We start from the raw sequence: 16,752 nt of genomic DNA, 5'->3' as shown, positions 1-16,752 counted from the left end.
CCACATTCCAGGACTCTCTGTGTATCCCTTATAAGGCTTCCCCTTCACTGACTGTGTCGTAGGGTAAAACATGGCTTCACTCTTGCACCTCACCCATATTTAGCCTTGCAAAAGGTGGTACCTTTGCCTTGCTCATTTGTCATCATCTTTTGATCTAAGACATTTCTGAAGGAAATTTGGTCATCTCTTTGTCTGTAGGCATTCAGGTCCCAAGGACACTTAGATCTTGGCTGGGTGTACATGTTGGGAGTGGGGTGAGGATAACACTCTTACCAGTTTGGCCACTTGCTCCATTCCTCAGCTTTCAGAAAGGACTGCTTTTCTTGTGACCTTCACCTCATCTAGAAAAGTAGGGAGAAATCCCTTTATTTTCCCTAAAAAGAATGCTTATGTCTTCATAACTCTGTACATTTCAGTCAGAGGAAATGTCAGGTTCTGTTGAGTCAGAAATCAAATTCGCCCATGGTGCTATTTTCCCCAAGGCATTTGTTCCAGCTCTAAGATTTTTTTTTGATACAATAATCTCTTTGGGGGTGGGATATGCTCTCAGATCAGAACCTATGAAGGACTCTCCTATTTGTTTATGCATGTTCCTTGAGCATATGAAGTGTAGCTAATTCAGTACAGGGATAAACTGCTATTTGAGTTTCACTTCAAGAGGCAGCCTCTGTAACAGTCATAGTGTGCTCCACTAGGGCTCAAGTGATGCTGATGAGAGCACTAGACCTGCATCTCCAAATAGCATTTGCATCAATCTATGAGCTCTTTTCACAGGCTTTAGCATGCTGCTGTCTTCCTTTAGAATGAGACACAATGTCTGCCAGTGATACACGGGACAGTCACTGCAGCAAGGAAGAGATGTTCCTTCCCTATTTCCAGGGATTTGTCTATAAACTGTCTATTCATTAGTTAATGTTTATTCATTAACTGCCTTCCCTGAAAAATTGTGACAGTGTCTGAGAGGAAGTTGCTACTGAATACTCTTCTGTGGCCAGTAGGAGAGGATGCAGAGCACATAAGTCTGATATGGTTTCTGATGGGCAAAGTAATGTGCACCTTTCAGAGTGCGTACAGTTAAATCCAGTGTTAGCCTGCTTACATAGAGATGCTGTGTCTTGAAGGCTTCTTAAAAATAAGGCACCTCTTTATATTCACTAGAATTTCTTGAGTGAGAAATACATACTACATCCAGAAATGTTGCTGATTAAAGAATTAAATTGAGGGGAGTGGTATGGAAAATAAAGGAAAAAACATTAACATTAACTCTTAACATTACTGTTAAGAGTTGGAACCAAGATTAAGGAAGCTATTGGAGTGGATATTGTTATTAATCAGAAAGTGAAACTTTTTCCAAGATCAAACCCAAAGATGTGATGTCTCAATTAATTTTATTCTTTTTTATTTATTCAGTTGTGGGGAGGGATTTAAGTAAAGAATCAGAGAATTGGTGGAGAAAAGCTGAGAGAATCCTTTGGGCTTTCTTGAAATGCTCTGGAATAAGAAGAGATTGAAGAGGACAATCAGAGATTTTAAAAGATGAGCAAAAAGTTGCACCAGAAGTTAAAACTTATTTCCCTGGAAAGATTTTAACCAAGATTAGGAATTCTAAATATTCATTGCTAATATCTTGCTGATTTCATGAATACACACTGCCTTTCCTAATAGGAACAAAAATAATAGAGAAGAAACTGTGCTGCAGCGTAAAACAGCTGCTAGTGCTCCTCCACCCCCAAGTGAGGAAGCAGTGTCAAGTAGTTCTGAAGATGATTCTGGGACAGATAAAGAAGATGAAGGTGCTGTTTCCCAACGTTCAACTCCAGTAAAGGTGACTGATACAGGAGACAATACAAAAATCACAGAGGTAAGAAATTACTGTTAGGCAAGAAAGCTTAAAATTCACATTCCCTTTAAAAAAGCATTATAGAACAGTCAGAAGTAAAGCACTGAGAAATTTAGTGACAAAGGTCTCCAGTGTAATTTTTTTGTGTAGATATTAGCATAACTGCACTGCAAGTGTTTTTTAACCTTTTCTGTTCTTCTTGTTGTGCAATAGTGAAACACAAAGGAAAATAACATTAAAAAAAGAAAACTACTGTCAGAAACCTATGGCATTTGGAAGGTATTTGGGTCATTACATTGTTTAAAATGCACCTGTATTAGTGTGTTAATTCAGAGCAGAAGTGCATATCTGATTGTCTGTTACTGTGCTCTGGCACACATCATTAGGTGGCCTTGGAGCATGCAAATGATTCCTTTTCTCCAGGAATGTACTTGATCTACCTACTTAATCAACATTTAGTCCATGGGAGTTAAATTCCCTGAAAGACATGTAGTATGAAGCTGAGGTCCTGAGAACCACCTCTTGGAATTACAAGGCAATTCCTTTTGGACAATGCCACTTGCTTAGGTCGATTAACTGTAAATTAATGTTAATTCCATCTAAGTCTCAACCTGATTTATGTGAACACTTTTAAATTGCTGTCCCATAATTATGTGCTCTGGCATTAAAAAAAAAGAATTAACTAACTTCAAAAATGTGCATGATAATGTTACCACACAGGTCCTATGCTATTACTGTTACTAAGGTTGCAGATAATGGCAGTGAATAAAATAGTGAAATAAATTGCGTTTGCCCAGTCAGGTGGAAAGAATGTATATTTGCAGCTGTGGGCTGTTAATCTTTTTTTGGTAGCATAACTCCCATTTTGTTGGAATCCCTTGGGTGCTAATTTAATGAAAATACTGAGTTGTATAAAGAATTATAGAAGTATCTATTTTATTAGTTCATGTAATAGTTCTTCAAATTCTTTCTTGTAGATATCCATTTTGGATACCATTGAAAGTATCGTAGCAAAAGGTTATGCTAATGTATACTGTAGAAATTTGGAAAATACTTATGTTGTCTAGCAGGGTTGGTTTTTTTTAAAGCCACAGGTAATTTAAATGGTTATAGGATTGTGCATGTTATCACTTCTGAAGAAAATTGAGTATTTATGACCTTAGAATAAAATGTAGTGCCTGATAGGCAACAGACAATTGCGCCGCCTTTTTTTTTTTTGCCTCAATTCAAATTTTGATTCCATTCAGTCTTTAGCCTAGGGTTGTGTGTTCTCAGATAATGGATTTTCAGCCTTCAATAGTGCAATAGTGTCTTCTTCCTGAGCCAGTACAAGCACATTTATTTATTTGTATTTATACAAGATATTTTATCTAAAAGTTTTCCATTATCTCTGAATAACAGAGTACCTGTTCTCCAGTAAATCAGATTGTTTATAGGTTTTTTTTAACAAAAATCCAACTTGAAATTTTATTCTTGATTCCTACTATTGCATAATTTATCTCACATCAGTTTTTCCCTCTTGTTTTGAACACACTTCAGCACTCAGACCTAAGATATCTTTTTTAGATTTTTAAGATGCTTAAATGAAAGGTGTATGTAAACACAAAGTGTGATTTGAAACATTGAATTTCAATGGCTTAAAAATTGGGTGAGCTATTCTGACTTTTTAGTAATGATAAGAAGAAATATATTCCATTTTATTAGCACCTTTTCATGCACTGAATTTTAGCCATAATTTACATTGTTAATTCATGCCATTCCTTATTATCTGGGGAACTCAAAAAACTGGTCCCTTTCTGTTCATATCTCTGAGAAGTTTATAAAAATGCATTTATTCTTCTGATCTGGACATACCTTCTGAAGTTCTTTGACTTTGAATCATTTTGAACTAAGAGGAAATTGTCTTTATATTTGACTCACGTGTCTTGTCAGAAAACTCCCCTCAGTTTAGCACTGAATCAGTAGACACAGTTAGTGAGCTATTGCATATGCACTGATTCCTTGTTATAGTTGACTGACATGGTTGCATAATGTATAAAATAAAAATAGTTCTGTTCAACCTGAGGTTTCTAATTATTGCAGAATTGACAGCAGGAAATGTGAAAGCAAATGTGGGAGCATGTTTTGAACGAATATGTTTTATTCTATATTAAGTTTCAATAGAACAGAATTTAATAACTACACCATTATGTTCTATTAATATAATTTAGTCTCCTAATATGTCGTTTTACCTGATGATACCTTTCAAGAATTCTTTACTTGTTGAGTAAATGTGTTGATTAATATTTTGAATAAATAATTTTCTTTTAAAAATATGTATAAGCTATGATTGCTGTGGATGTGAGAAACCTTTTTGGTTTTGTCTGAACTTCTGAAATGATATTTTGGCTGGTAAGGAAGTTCTTTCTTAAGAGCAATCTTTCTTTGGATGTTGTTAGAGTATTCTTCATCTGAATCTTTCTTATGTTCCAGAATGTAGTGCAAGCAACAAAAGATGTGTATGGAGTCAATCTTTCAGATGTCCCTTCAGAAGATGATCTTTCAATATATGCAAGGTGAGATAAATTTCCAGTGGTAATTGGTAAAGGATAATTTGGGCTAGTTAAAGCAGTTTGTCAAGGTGCTTCCTTTGATTAAACTTACTTAAATGAGCAATTTGCCTATATATGCTAACTCTTTCAAAATCAAACTGTTTTCAGCTGTCTGTGTCAATTCTGATTTCAGTGGAAGCTATGCATATGTCTCTGAAAGCAAAATTTGGAGTTTAAATCAAATGAAAGATGCTTCAAAAGAAATACCTGTCACTTAATATAATCCTAGAAATTCATAAGTAAATTCATAGGAATTCCATATTCCATTGATAAATAAATTCCGCAGAATTTGCTTATCAATGGAACCAAGAGTGGAACCAAGAATGGTTCCATGGCTGTAAGCTTTGTAATCTGTGGAGTTTGCATTTTTCAAGTGTTGAATTACTCCAATTCAAATCAGTCATAATGAAATAGCTTATTCTGTAAAAATGCATATAAAATAATAAAAGTTGTCTTTTTATTTAACACAATGTCATGTAAGAAATCTACACTTCATCTCAGGAAAGCACTGTGTATGTATTGAAGTAAATACTTGTGAGACATGGATTGACATGGCCTTGTGTGCATTTTTTTTTATTCTCTAATGTGTAATAGCAGTAGCTACCTTGTTATATTTGAAACATTTTCAATTTTTAAGGGAAATTTTAATTCGCTGTGATATGTAATTTGGTGATATGTGGCATTTCATCCTGACTTAGTTTCTTAATCTACTCAAAGCATTTTTTCTTTATATTTAAAATTATTTTTCTCCTGCTTTTTCTTTAGGTGTAGCTATTTCTCTTGCATTCTTTTGTTCTTTAAAATTCCCATTTCTACCTATTTCCTGCAAGCAGAGTCATTTGAAGATCCTACACTTCAACAGGGTTAAGGGGGGTGTTTCTCATTATAGCTGAAATTTTTACCTTAATCTATGCCTCTACCTCTGTTTCTTTTTTATTTTAACCCTAGAAGATGGATGCAAATTTGACAACTATCCTTTGATACAGCAGGTAGTTTTTGTGGTTCAGAAAATGGCCCAGTGTAGCTGGTATCTACTGTGAGTCTCTCTGTACAGATTAACAATTCTGTGTTAACATCCAGAATTGCAGATACTTCCAGCTTTATAATTTCTTCAGACTGGACTAATGTTCAGTCTATTGCTAATGTAAAACTATAAACCCCTTGGAGGCTTTGAAGCTCCCTATTTATATCCTTTTTAAGAAAAAAACAAAACAAACCTTGCATTTATTTAATTTCCTTTGAGCAATGCTGGTTTTAAAAATAGAAAAAATTACGAATTCTTTATCTCTTTCAGCTAACAAGGCATGGTGCTATTTCTGGTCTGGTGTGCTGATTTATATAATAAAGGATGTCAGTAAAATCTATACTTTGCAAAATGTACATCGCTTGAGAATAGCAGCAATTTCTTTCACAGTATGATGACAGTTCTCACATCAAGCCTTTTTCTGTTACTGTAATAAGGGAAGTGGGGATGTAAGATCCTGACTTCGCTTGACATCACTGGACATGTTACATGTTTTTTTCATTATGAGGATGAGGGTCTCACAGATTCAAAGTAATTCAGGTTAAGTTGCTTTATGTCAACTGATCTGTATTAAGACTATTTGCAAATGCAAATTAAAAGTAATTCAGATCTATTCAGCCTGATTTCACTGATGGCTGAGATAATTCTTATCAAAACACAGAAGACCAGATTGGTTGAATTTGGAAGGGACAGGAAGTCCCTCCAGTAATTTGAGGTTATATGCTGCAGATCAACTGTGTGTGGTATCTTCCTGACCTCAGGAAACTTGCTTGTGTGCATTTAGGTCTTGTAATTTTCAAAATGTTGAATAATTTGAAGCATTAATTAAAATACTTATGCAATTGATTTGCCTTTGGTTTTTTTTTAAGTTGGTTTCAACAGCAGGCTCCTGCAGTAGAAGATCTTAATAATTTTGATTTGCACTTAAAATTCTCTTATTTAGTAATGTAAGTATTTATTCCTTTAACAAAGTGATGTTGCTTGTCTCTGAGGCATTTGTTTCTACAGTATAGAATCTGAATGGAGCAGAAAGAAAAACTGCAATAAGTTGCTTAGGTACATGTTGTTCATTTGACTTCTGTACACTCTTCCATGCTATTGGTTTTGCACTGGTAATAGTTGCTTGTTAAAATGTAGTAAATATTCCTGAAGTAGACCTGTAAGACTTCTTAAGCTAAATGGAAGCTCACTGTTAAGAAAAACTCTGCCTCAGAAAATTAAACTAGTAAATCACAACTGACATTTACTTGTCTTTTCAGTGGCACAGCTGTGTTGGAGAGTGATCAAATTGAGTTCAAGATAGCTACATATATTTACATTTGAAACTGTCTGACTTTTCCTCCTATTCTGGGTGACTAAGATTAGTGATAAACTACTTTTCAGAAGATTTTGTTCCACTTCATTGCCAAGAAAAAGAAAAAAAAAAAAAAAAAGACAGTATTTTCCATTGGCAGTGTCTTCCAGCAAATATTTGGAGATGGAGAAATTGTCCCAAAAGGTTATGGTTGTAAATAAGAGATCTGGACTAACAGCATTTCAGATGAATAAACTAGATTGAATTCAACAGAGGACTGACTTAAATCTGAAACTTGAGAGACTTTGTGTCTTTTGCTGATTTTTCCATAGGCTATTTCTCTGACTGATTGCTTTGAGAAAGATATAGGAAGTTGACTGTAGAGGGCTGCCTGTTTCTTAGGGGAGGCCTGTTTCTTCCTGTGACATACTGAGTGACACCAATTGATAAGCAGATCTTATTTCAAAGGAGGTTCTGAGTTCATGCATGCACCCTCTATGAACTTTAAAAAATCTCTCTTGTTCACTGGAGAAGTACATCATGATCAGTGATTTACATAGTATGACTCAAAATCTCATTTCTTAGTGTCATTTTCTTTGTTTGATGATTTTTGTGGAATAATTCTTTTATTTCTTTGATTTATTCTTCTATCTACTACTTTTCACAGGTTTGTTCAGCTGGGACAAAGTCAGCATAAACAAGACAAGGGCAGCCAGCAATTTTGTTCAAAACACCCCTTGGATAAGGTTATAAATTTGTAAGTAATCTTTCTCTTTTTTCCTTTTAGCCTGATTTTGCTTTTTTCATTAGATATGAAAAGTGATCAGGTAAATTTGATGTTAAATTGCTTCAGAGTCACACTTCCATTTTCTTTACTGCATAAGAGGTTTCAATGCATAGCATGAAGAACTGGGTTTTTGATTTTTTGAGGGTTTGGGTTTTTTGGGGGTTTAGTTTTTGTTTGTATTCTTTTGGGGAGTCTTGTTTTTTATTTTTTTAGTTTTTGTAGTATCAAGGGGTTTCTATTTAAAAGTCTTAGCAAGCCTGAATTAACAGAAAGTGCTGAATCTACTGAATTTAGAGGGCAATTTCTTGTTGCTTACTCCACTAGAGAACATTCAAAGTTGCATTTGAATCTTCTTAGTCCTAGTGTATAAAAAGGGTCGTGGTATTATCCAAATGTCATACTAATGTTGAACCAGGTCTTACAATTTCGATGATCAAGTACTACCCTCCCAATTGACATCTTCCTGTAGTGTAGGCAGCTTAAATTTTCACCAAGGCAAGACAGAATTTTATTTACTTCTGTCCCTGGGGTACACAATCCTTTATCCAACAGCATGGACACTTCTTAGAACTGCAAGAGATTTTCTGCAATCCTTTGGTTTACAGAAGCCTCAACTTTGTTTCCTGCACTGCCTCTTGTCCACCCCTCTGTGGTGGTGAAGTGAGGAAACCTTAAACACAGCATTTATACCTAAGTAGGGACAGAGACTGGGTGAGTCTCAGTTAGGCTGAGAAAGAATGATGTGAAACTGATGTAATGCTGTGTATGAGACAATACTGTCTAATAGCAGTGTTTAGTCACTTGGTATTACCTACATTTAAAGTGATGATTTACCACATTTGTAGGTAAATGAGCCTGTAGTTTTATAATAAAGCATGCATAATGGGTATTAAAGTAGTAAATTAGATTGGCAAACTGTAAAACTGTTTTTCAATATGAGGGAGCAAGCCTGAATGTTTTAAATGGACATGTTTATTAAGAAAATATTTTGTAAGAGGAAGAATAATTTTGCTATGAATGAAGGCAATTTCTTTTTTGTAATTGCAAAATCTTCCAGCATGTAAGACAGTGTAGGAGATAATAATTCCTTTCTTACCCCTTTAAATGTAATTTTTTTTTTCCCAATGCTGAGCTGCTGTAAAATGAACACATTAAAGAGAGTCTCTACACAGAATTCTGGTGGGTTTGGGATAGTCAGATTTTTCTCTATTCCCAAATGTAATTTCCATGTGTTTCTGAATAGTAGAAGTGTGAAAGTCGTAGGGCACACAAATCTGTGCCTCCTGTCACTCCTCCTCTTGAAGTCCTGTAGATCATCTCTCCTTGCCAGTTCTGCCAAACATGTTCCTCTATGCAGATGAGAGAGGAAATAGAGTATCTTAGAGCTGGTGATTTCTTTTTTATTACAGTATATCCCTAGACTGCTTAAAAACTTTCTTTGGGCTTTGTTCTGTAACTTATTAAAAATGTTTAAATACTGTTAGGATGGTGACAGATTGTTCTTTAGTTAAAGTCACAAATGTAGCCATGCTTAAAAGGCACGTTGTTCAACTCTGAAACAAGGAAGCTTTCTCTTACTGAGTTTGAATTGCTGCTCCGAATCAGGAATTTCCTTGGAAAATACTTATTTTTGAAAAATATAATAGCATGAACATAAGTGTACTCAAGATTAGGGAGAGAGGGAGGGTTTTCAGTAAGGGCAGCTGAGGCACAGCTTGCACTTGTTTCTCAAGGAGCTCTTGAAGAAATTAAAAAATTATACTAACTTTTATTAATTTGATGTTAGATGCCTTTTAAATTGAAAAATAAATCTGACTAATTTAATTCTCAAGTGGTCGCTTCATATATGATACAAATGCAATCAAACCCTAGTTCTTTTCATAGTAAAATTAGGTACTCTGTCTAAAACTTTGGGTTCATATCAGCAGTGAGATGTAATTTAAGTTTAGGTTAGTTGTCTTTTCCACACTTCTCAAGAAAATCTTTTTTAATAGCCCCACATTTCACAATTTTAAACACTTGACCATTTTAATTAAATACATGAAGCCATTACAAAAGAAGAATTCTTTTTTATTTTTATAATGGCACTGCAGTGATATTTCTGAATTCAAATATGAATTGTGTAAATACTGAAGAGAAGGTTCTGTCTTGAATTTAGAAACTATTAAGTATAGACTAGAAATAAAAAATGGGAACTTGAATGGGGACCAAAGTGATGCAGTGAAATAATACCGAAGTTGAGTGGAGGATGTGGAAGGATTTTGAAGTTCTTCTTTTTGTTCTTAGAAATTCCATGAAAGAAAAAATGATGGAATTTTACTTAGAGCTAAATAGAGCTAAACAGAGCTGGACTACTTTTAGCACAATCTATTATAATGTGTATGGAGACAGACTCTAAGTACTGTAGTGTAATTACTGTTGGCTGACACAGTGCACCTGTTCCTCATTCCCTAATTCCCTACTATTCATTCTGGTATGATATAAATAATACTGTTGTAAAAATATACTCTCAAAACCTTTTCAAATGTACTTCATACATTTATCTAGGAGTACAGGAAACTTTATTCCCTCCTGAAAAGAGAATTGAGTGTTTTGATTCCCTGTAGCACAAAAGAAGAGTGTGGGCATGCTTAAACATCCTCCTCCCAAGAGTGGCTGGTGCATACATCAGGGTCCAAGCTGTGCTTCAGGTCAGGTTGTAGAATGCTTTGGGTTAGAAGGATTCTTAAAGACCATCCAGTTCTCCAACCCCCTGCCATGAGTAGGGAGTTTCCACTAGACCAGGTTGCTCAGAGCCCCATCCAGCCTGGCCTTGAACACTGCCAAGGATGGGGCAAACACAACTTCCCTGGGTGACCTGTTCTGCTGTGTTCCGTGGGTTTCTGGGCTTATACGAATCCAATCCGGCCAGCACGAATCCAAGCCCAGCACGGAACCAGCATAGACGAAGGACAAAAGACAAGGAGCGCTCTTCCTCCGCGTGGGTGTAGGTATCCGTTTATTAGCTTGAGACAGGACATGAGATGGTACAGCCACCCAGGTGAAGAAAGAGACCCCAGACCGCCTGCTATGGGGTTTTGTCCAGGGGAGAGGGGGCGGGGAAAGAGGACCGTGGCCAATGGGATGCCAATGGGGAGGGACCACCCATGGGACAGCCACCGAACCAGGTGTAGGAGGGAACACCCAGATGCAATGCAACACTGTTCCAGTGCCTCCCTGCCCTCACAGTGAAGGATTTCCTCCTACTGCTTAAGTTTAACCTGTCTTCTTTCAGTTTAAAGCCATTCCCCCTTGGGCCATCACTTCATGCCCTTTAAAAAAGTCCCTCTGCAGCTCTCTTGCAGCCCCCTTTAGGCACTGGAAGGTGAGACAAGGTCTCCCTGGAGCCTCCTCATCTCTGTGCTGAACAACCCCAACTCTGTCAGTCTGTCTTCATAGGAGAGGTACTCTAGCCCTCTGATCATCTTCATGGATGTTTGCTTAGGATTCAAACAAGGTGAAAAAGTAGATTTTGTTTACTTTTTTGGGTATACAGAGACTTGAGGAGAACTAATTAATGTTGAAACAAATGCAGTGGCTTTCTGGTGACTGCTATGTGTCTGAGAGCTAATCTACATCACCATGAACTTTTCCTTGGAAATATGGAACTTCTTCATTGTAACTGACGGTTTTAACTGTATCTTTTACTGTGGACACAGTGATACTCTTGGTGAAACCATAACACCAGGAAGCCTGCTCATAAGTGGGATGAAAATAATTGAAAATTGCATGTCAGGGGTGCTGTCCTTCATGACATAAAGCTTATGTTCCTGTCTACAGAATTTTCACTGGGAGGCCATAAAGCTACGGGTGTCTAGGGAAACCTGATAGCCAAGTCATAAATAACATGCTCTCCTTCATGACTATTGTAAGATATTAAACTTATTAAGTAAAATAGATTTTTACATGAATATGTTAGAGAAATAACTTAATTAAATGACTGGATAATACAAGCACTCTACAAATAGTTACAGCTTAATACAGGGTTATTAATCAAAGTTGGCACTCATGAACATGTGGTTCTTTCAATATATTTTTATCATATTGATGCAAGTAGGAGGAAAATTGAGATTTGGTTATTAAATGCTCAAAATTAAATGGACTTTGCTGCCCAGCTTCCATTGTACCTAAGGAAAGAATTTTGAGTCATTAGTGCTTCAGAAATGTCGTATCTTTAGAAACCAATCAATAAATAGAGAAGGCATCAATTTAGTGTAATGGCTCTGTTTTGTTTTTTACTTAATTGCCCATTTGCTAGTGGACCAGACAGACCAGTTATATTTATTAAGTGACACCTTTGTTGTTAGATAGTGACACTGATAAGTTAGTACGGTGTGCTAGTGTCTAATGCCATTGCTAGAGTCTCAGCATGGATGCTTTACACTGGTTGAGTAAGTACTGCAGAAACTATGGATGCTTTGAAAAACAATCTACTTTTAAAGCATCTAGGCTAAGGTTTTTTACCAGTTCTGAAAACACCCACTTTAAATAAATTAGAAGTGATAATAAGAAGAAACTATCACATTGTTGAGGAAAAAAAAAGTTTTAGAGTATGCAGCCAAACTCTGTAGGGGACTAGTGATTTTATTGTCTCAAGTTGAATACTATGCTTGTATAAGTAATTCTATCATTGCAATCAAAGAATAATCAAATGAATGTATGGCTATGCAAAGTTGAAATACAAAATTGAAAAGTATTACTTTAATCTGGAAGCCTTTTTGCTTTATATACCATATTCCAGTTGTACTGGAATATAGGCGCAGTATACCCTACGTGACACGCTGCAGTAATTTTTTAAGACTAATGAGCTGTCACGTGATGAAACATCCAAAATACAATATATTTTACTAAAATAAAAGGCTGTAAAATGAGGGAACAAGAGGTTTTTGACAGTTTTAATGGAGATCCTCATTTAGAAACAGTGTCAAACATTAGTTTGTGCCCATAATGCAAGAAGGAGTTTATTAGGGCATTTTATTTATAGAAGGGCTTTCCCTTTGCTCAAATGTTCTAGTTCTTACTTGTTTTTTCACCTTCAGAAGAAGATATTCTATGCATAAAAATAACTTTCTTGTCTCTTGAAAAAGCACACAGGTAGTGAGTCATGACTGTGGCTTCTGTAGAATATGGCAATGATGCTAATATCTGAATCTTCATTGCATTTGGGCAGGTTGATGTTTGCTTTATGAAATAGTGAGCTTTGACAGTAAGTTGCCACTTTACTTTCTTCCCTGAGAAGCTTTGAGCCCAAAAATATGCCTATTAGGATTCAAATATGTTATTTGTTGGATGAAGAAGATTTTAAAAATATTTTCATAAAATATCTGAGTGCTGTTGCTTATAATAAATTGTCTGCTTCCTGATAATTAGATGGAAGTTTCTTACCTAATTAATCCTTTCTCTGCGTTGGCTCAGAGTATAATCACTTGTCATAATTGCTACTAAGTGGAAGCTCAATGAAGTCTTTCTTTTATCTGCTGTCGTGCATGGCACAGATCTACTTTAGCTGGGGTACTTACTGACCGTAGCAGATCTGAGGAAGGATGAAGAAATGAGGGCAGGGCAAAGGGAAGTGAGAAGGTATTCTGTAATGGGATTAATGACAACTTACCTAATTACCCTACTTGCAAAGCTGGGTCTTACCAGGTCTGCAGTAGTGATAAAAATCTAGGTAAATGAATTATCTACTGGGAACTTGCCCTCTCATTGACTCTTCTGTATATTTCAAGGAAAATAAATACTCCTCTCTCTGTGTGGAAAATTTTTACCTAAAGCTCCAAATATTCTGCATGTTTGTTTTTTTTCCAGAATACCCATCTCCTCCTTTTCTCAAGACAATATTTACGAAGTCCAGCCTCCAAGAGCTGATAGGAAATCAATAGAGATTTTCCATGCACACATTCAGGCTGGAAGAGGAAACATGCAGCCCCTGGGAAGAGATGACTTCCTCATGTACAGAGAGTACATTCGAAACAGATACATGTAAATCCAAGCTGGATTCTCCTGCCAAATCCACTGGACTGATAAGTCACAAAAATAATTTTAGAAAGGAAATCTAGTTTTGTTCTTTTGCAGTAATGAATTTGTTACTAACTTTTCTATTTATTGTTCTTTACTGTTATCCATTTATGTATTGTGCTTTAGGGGGAAAGGTGGGTTAATATCTGATTTAAAAGGTTATTAAATATCTTTTTAGCTGAAAGTGTGTCTTAAGACACTAAGTGAATAATCAGAGCACCCAGAGTCACTAGAGAGTATGTAGCAATTTGTGGCAAAGAAAATATGGCATCTTTAACTTTTTTATATTAATTTCTTACATTGTTATGTTTGCTAATAAAACTGAAGTGATTTGTACACAAGAATCAGAAGAGAATAGTTTTCTTCCTCTTTCTTCCCTGACAGAAGACAGTCTTCTTTTACAGCAGAATATTTCTTGCGGTTTTTAGCAAAGTGCTAGAATGACTGCTTGCAGTTTTCTGCTTTCTTAGGCAAAAGTGAAAAATATATGGCTTATGTCAAAATCAAAATTTGCATCAACACCAATAAACTTTGTAACCCTAATATGTGTCAAAACTAATGTCACTGGTGCTGGTAGCTGCAGAATCTGTGCCACATGCTGCAGGGTGAAGATGGCCTGTGACTAATTATCACAGGTTTCTAGTACAAGTCTGAGGAGAACCCCATAATGACTGCATCAGCAAATGAGGGAATGCTCTTCACATTACTGGGTTTGGACACCTGGAGAGTGCCAGACTATCCTGTCACTTTTCTGTATGACATGCATTATCCTTTTGAAGCATACCCTTCCCATCCCTGTGTTTGTGCTCCTGTGAGATGCCTTGAGGTTCAAGCCTGGAGCCTCCAGGGAAAGTGACTGGATCAGCTGGAGTGATCATGCAAGAGGAAGCAGGAGCTGGGTTAGGCAAGACTGAACATCATGTCCTGTGCTGGGTAAGAGGTAAAGAGGGAGCAAATGTCTAAATAGGTTCTTTTCGGCTTGTGAACAAAATATTTTTCAAATTAAAATAAAAAGGAAGGGAGGAAGCCTGCTATTTGTAATTGCAAGCAAAAATTCCCAACACTCTGTAGCCCTTTGCCTTGAGGAATACTGACAGTATCAGCAGCATTCTTGACAGAACATTTTGTTCCACAGGCTTGTACAGACCATGTTTCAGAATTTTCTGGAATAGCAGAATAACTGCTTTAGGGATGCAGCCAACTGCATGTAACAGATGTAGAGAACATGTTTGTGTTCACAGTAAATTGCCTTTCAGGCAGCTACTGTAGATTTGTGGCTGCTCACTGCAAACATGTTTGCATATCTTTGAATATTTAATGCACTGAGTTGCACCTCTGTCAGTAATTCAATATAAGAAAAGACGCAGTGGGTAAAGGGAAAAAAAGATTTCTTGTGATACAAGTTTGTGTGTCTCAGGGAAAGACTTGCATGCAGTCAATGAGAGCATGGTACTTTGAGTTACCAAAGCATTTTAGTGTCCATTCTCTTTTGCTAATTGTTTTGAGCCAAATGGTTGTATTTTAGGAGATGCAAGAGTGAATTGTTACTTTAGATTATACTTCATTACAATTGTCAATGTTTTTTTCCTCTGGAAAAATAAAATACACTGAATTCTTTTGCCCAATATGAAAATAATTAGAAGGAATAAATGCTTGCTTTGAAAATAAGTAGAGCTGGAGTTCATGTCTTAGTGAGACAAGCACACACTTTCCTTACTGCACTTAAACTGTTGCAAGGAATGGTTTCTAGACTGTCAAAGACCTTACTTTTGTTGTTGATAGATACTGGTAATTCATAAAAGTTACCCTTGACAGTGCACCACTTACCCACAGATAACTCAGAAGATGAAACTCCCTTTTCAGCAACAAATGATGTTGTTGCAAAATTTAGGGATAGTAATGAATCTGTAGCTCTAGAAGAAAATATGTTCAGCCCTCAGCAGTTCAGACACTCCTCAAAGAAAAGGATTAAAGGAGATTGCTTTACAGATCTGAGAGCTGAAGGACAGCTCAGTGATAGCTTGTGTGATCTACCATCAGTGTGCTCTTAGCAGCTGTTCAGAATGCTTCCAAGTGCCAATGTCAATTTTCAATAGGATTGTTTAAAGAAAAAAAAGAGTCCAATGCACAAAGCAGGACTCCCAGCTTAACCCTGAGTAAACTCAACAGTCTGAGTGGATCTGCTGCCTAATGCACATAAATGATTATTTAAAATAGGAGTACACTCAATAACCCATCTAACAAATTCAGCTGGATAAAGGACACCCAAGATGCTGCCTCTGCATCCATCTACTTTATCCCATTCTTGTGATAATAAGGTTCAGTTCTCAAAAGTGTTAGAAGTTCTCAATAGATTTGAGATATATTTTCCCTTTCAGAAGCAAAAGAAAAAGTGTGTAAAATAAGAATAAACATGAAAAGAGTGGGCTGTGTTGGTTCTGAAGAGTAACATGGTGTTCTTCTTCACTCTTTAAACCATATGGACAAAAGAAATATTTGAGAAATATGTTGATTTTTCCTCCACAATATGTTTAGGTTGTTTCAGTGTGTTTAAAGGTTACATTGCAATACTATCCCAAAATGTACACCTGGAAAATAATGATTTTTCGTTCTTTTCCTGTGGAATCAGGAAGCACAGATATCAAATTAGGACTGATTTGGTCATTTCTGTGCCAATGGATTTTGATGCCAGTCCAACAGCTTAAGCTTTGTGCTGTGACTGCAGTTGCAGTTCTTTTCCACAATTTTCATTGGTAGTTTCCCCTCCTTGTGAGTCCTGTGTCCACTTGCAAAACCCACTGACTTTGTTCTCTTCCTCTCATTTTCCAGAGGGACTTATCTGTGGTCCTGAAACAGGACCTTTCAATGTTCACACAGCTGCCAGGAGGAAGAAGCAAAAGATCTGAGTGTAATTCTGGGGTGACACTTGTGGTAGCTCTTTGTTTTGTTACTGACTTTCTGAGATTTTTCTGCATCATCCAGGAAGGTTCTCTTGGCTTTCACAGGCTTCACTTGTATGAACTCCAAAGCATATGTCCTGTCAAATAGTCATGTTGTACAGTCAGAGGAAATACCAGCTTCACTCAGGAGATCATTTCATTCTCCATAGTGGTTTCACCCTATCAGTAATTACATGAACAAGTCCAGTTCACTGAGGGT

At 36.4% G+C, this 16,752-nt stretch overlaps 1 protein-coding gene across 2 annotated transcripts in view; it reads left to right on the top strand.

The window, feature by feature from the left end:
* Window positions 1–15,218, top strand: part of FIG4 (FIG4 phosphoinositide 5-phosphatase) — a 52,957-nt gene extending 37,739 nt beyond the window's left edge. For both annotated transcript variants that reach the window (XM_030945343.1, XM_030945344.1), the window contains 4 exons: window positions 1,666–1,861; window positions 4,313–4,395; window positions 7,417–7,506; window positions 13,384–15,218. In XM_030945343.1, coding sequence (XP_030801203.1) covers window positions 1,666–1,861; window positions 4,313–4,395; window positions 7,417–7,506; window positions 13,384–13,561 — 547 coding nt within the window. In that variant the 3' untranslated portion in view covers window positions 13,562–15,218. The remainder of the gene's footprint in view (window positions 1–1,665; window positions 1,862–4,312; window positions 4,396–7,416; window positions 7,507–13,383) is intronic.
* The last annotated feature ends 1,534 nt before the right edge of the window (window positions 15,219–16,752 follow it).

This window comes from Camarhynchus parvulus, chromosome 3, assembly GCF_901933205.1.
Source record: "Camarhynchus parvulus chromosome 3, STF_HiC, whole genome shotgun sequence".
Classification (NCBI taxonomy): domain Eukaryota; kingdom Metazoa; phylum Chordata; class Aves; order Passeriformes; family Thraupidae; genus Camarhynchus; species Camarhynchus parvulus.
This window is presented reverse-complemented; position numbering and strand designations above follow the sequence as displayed.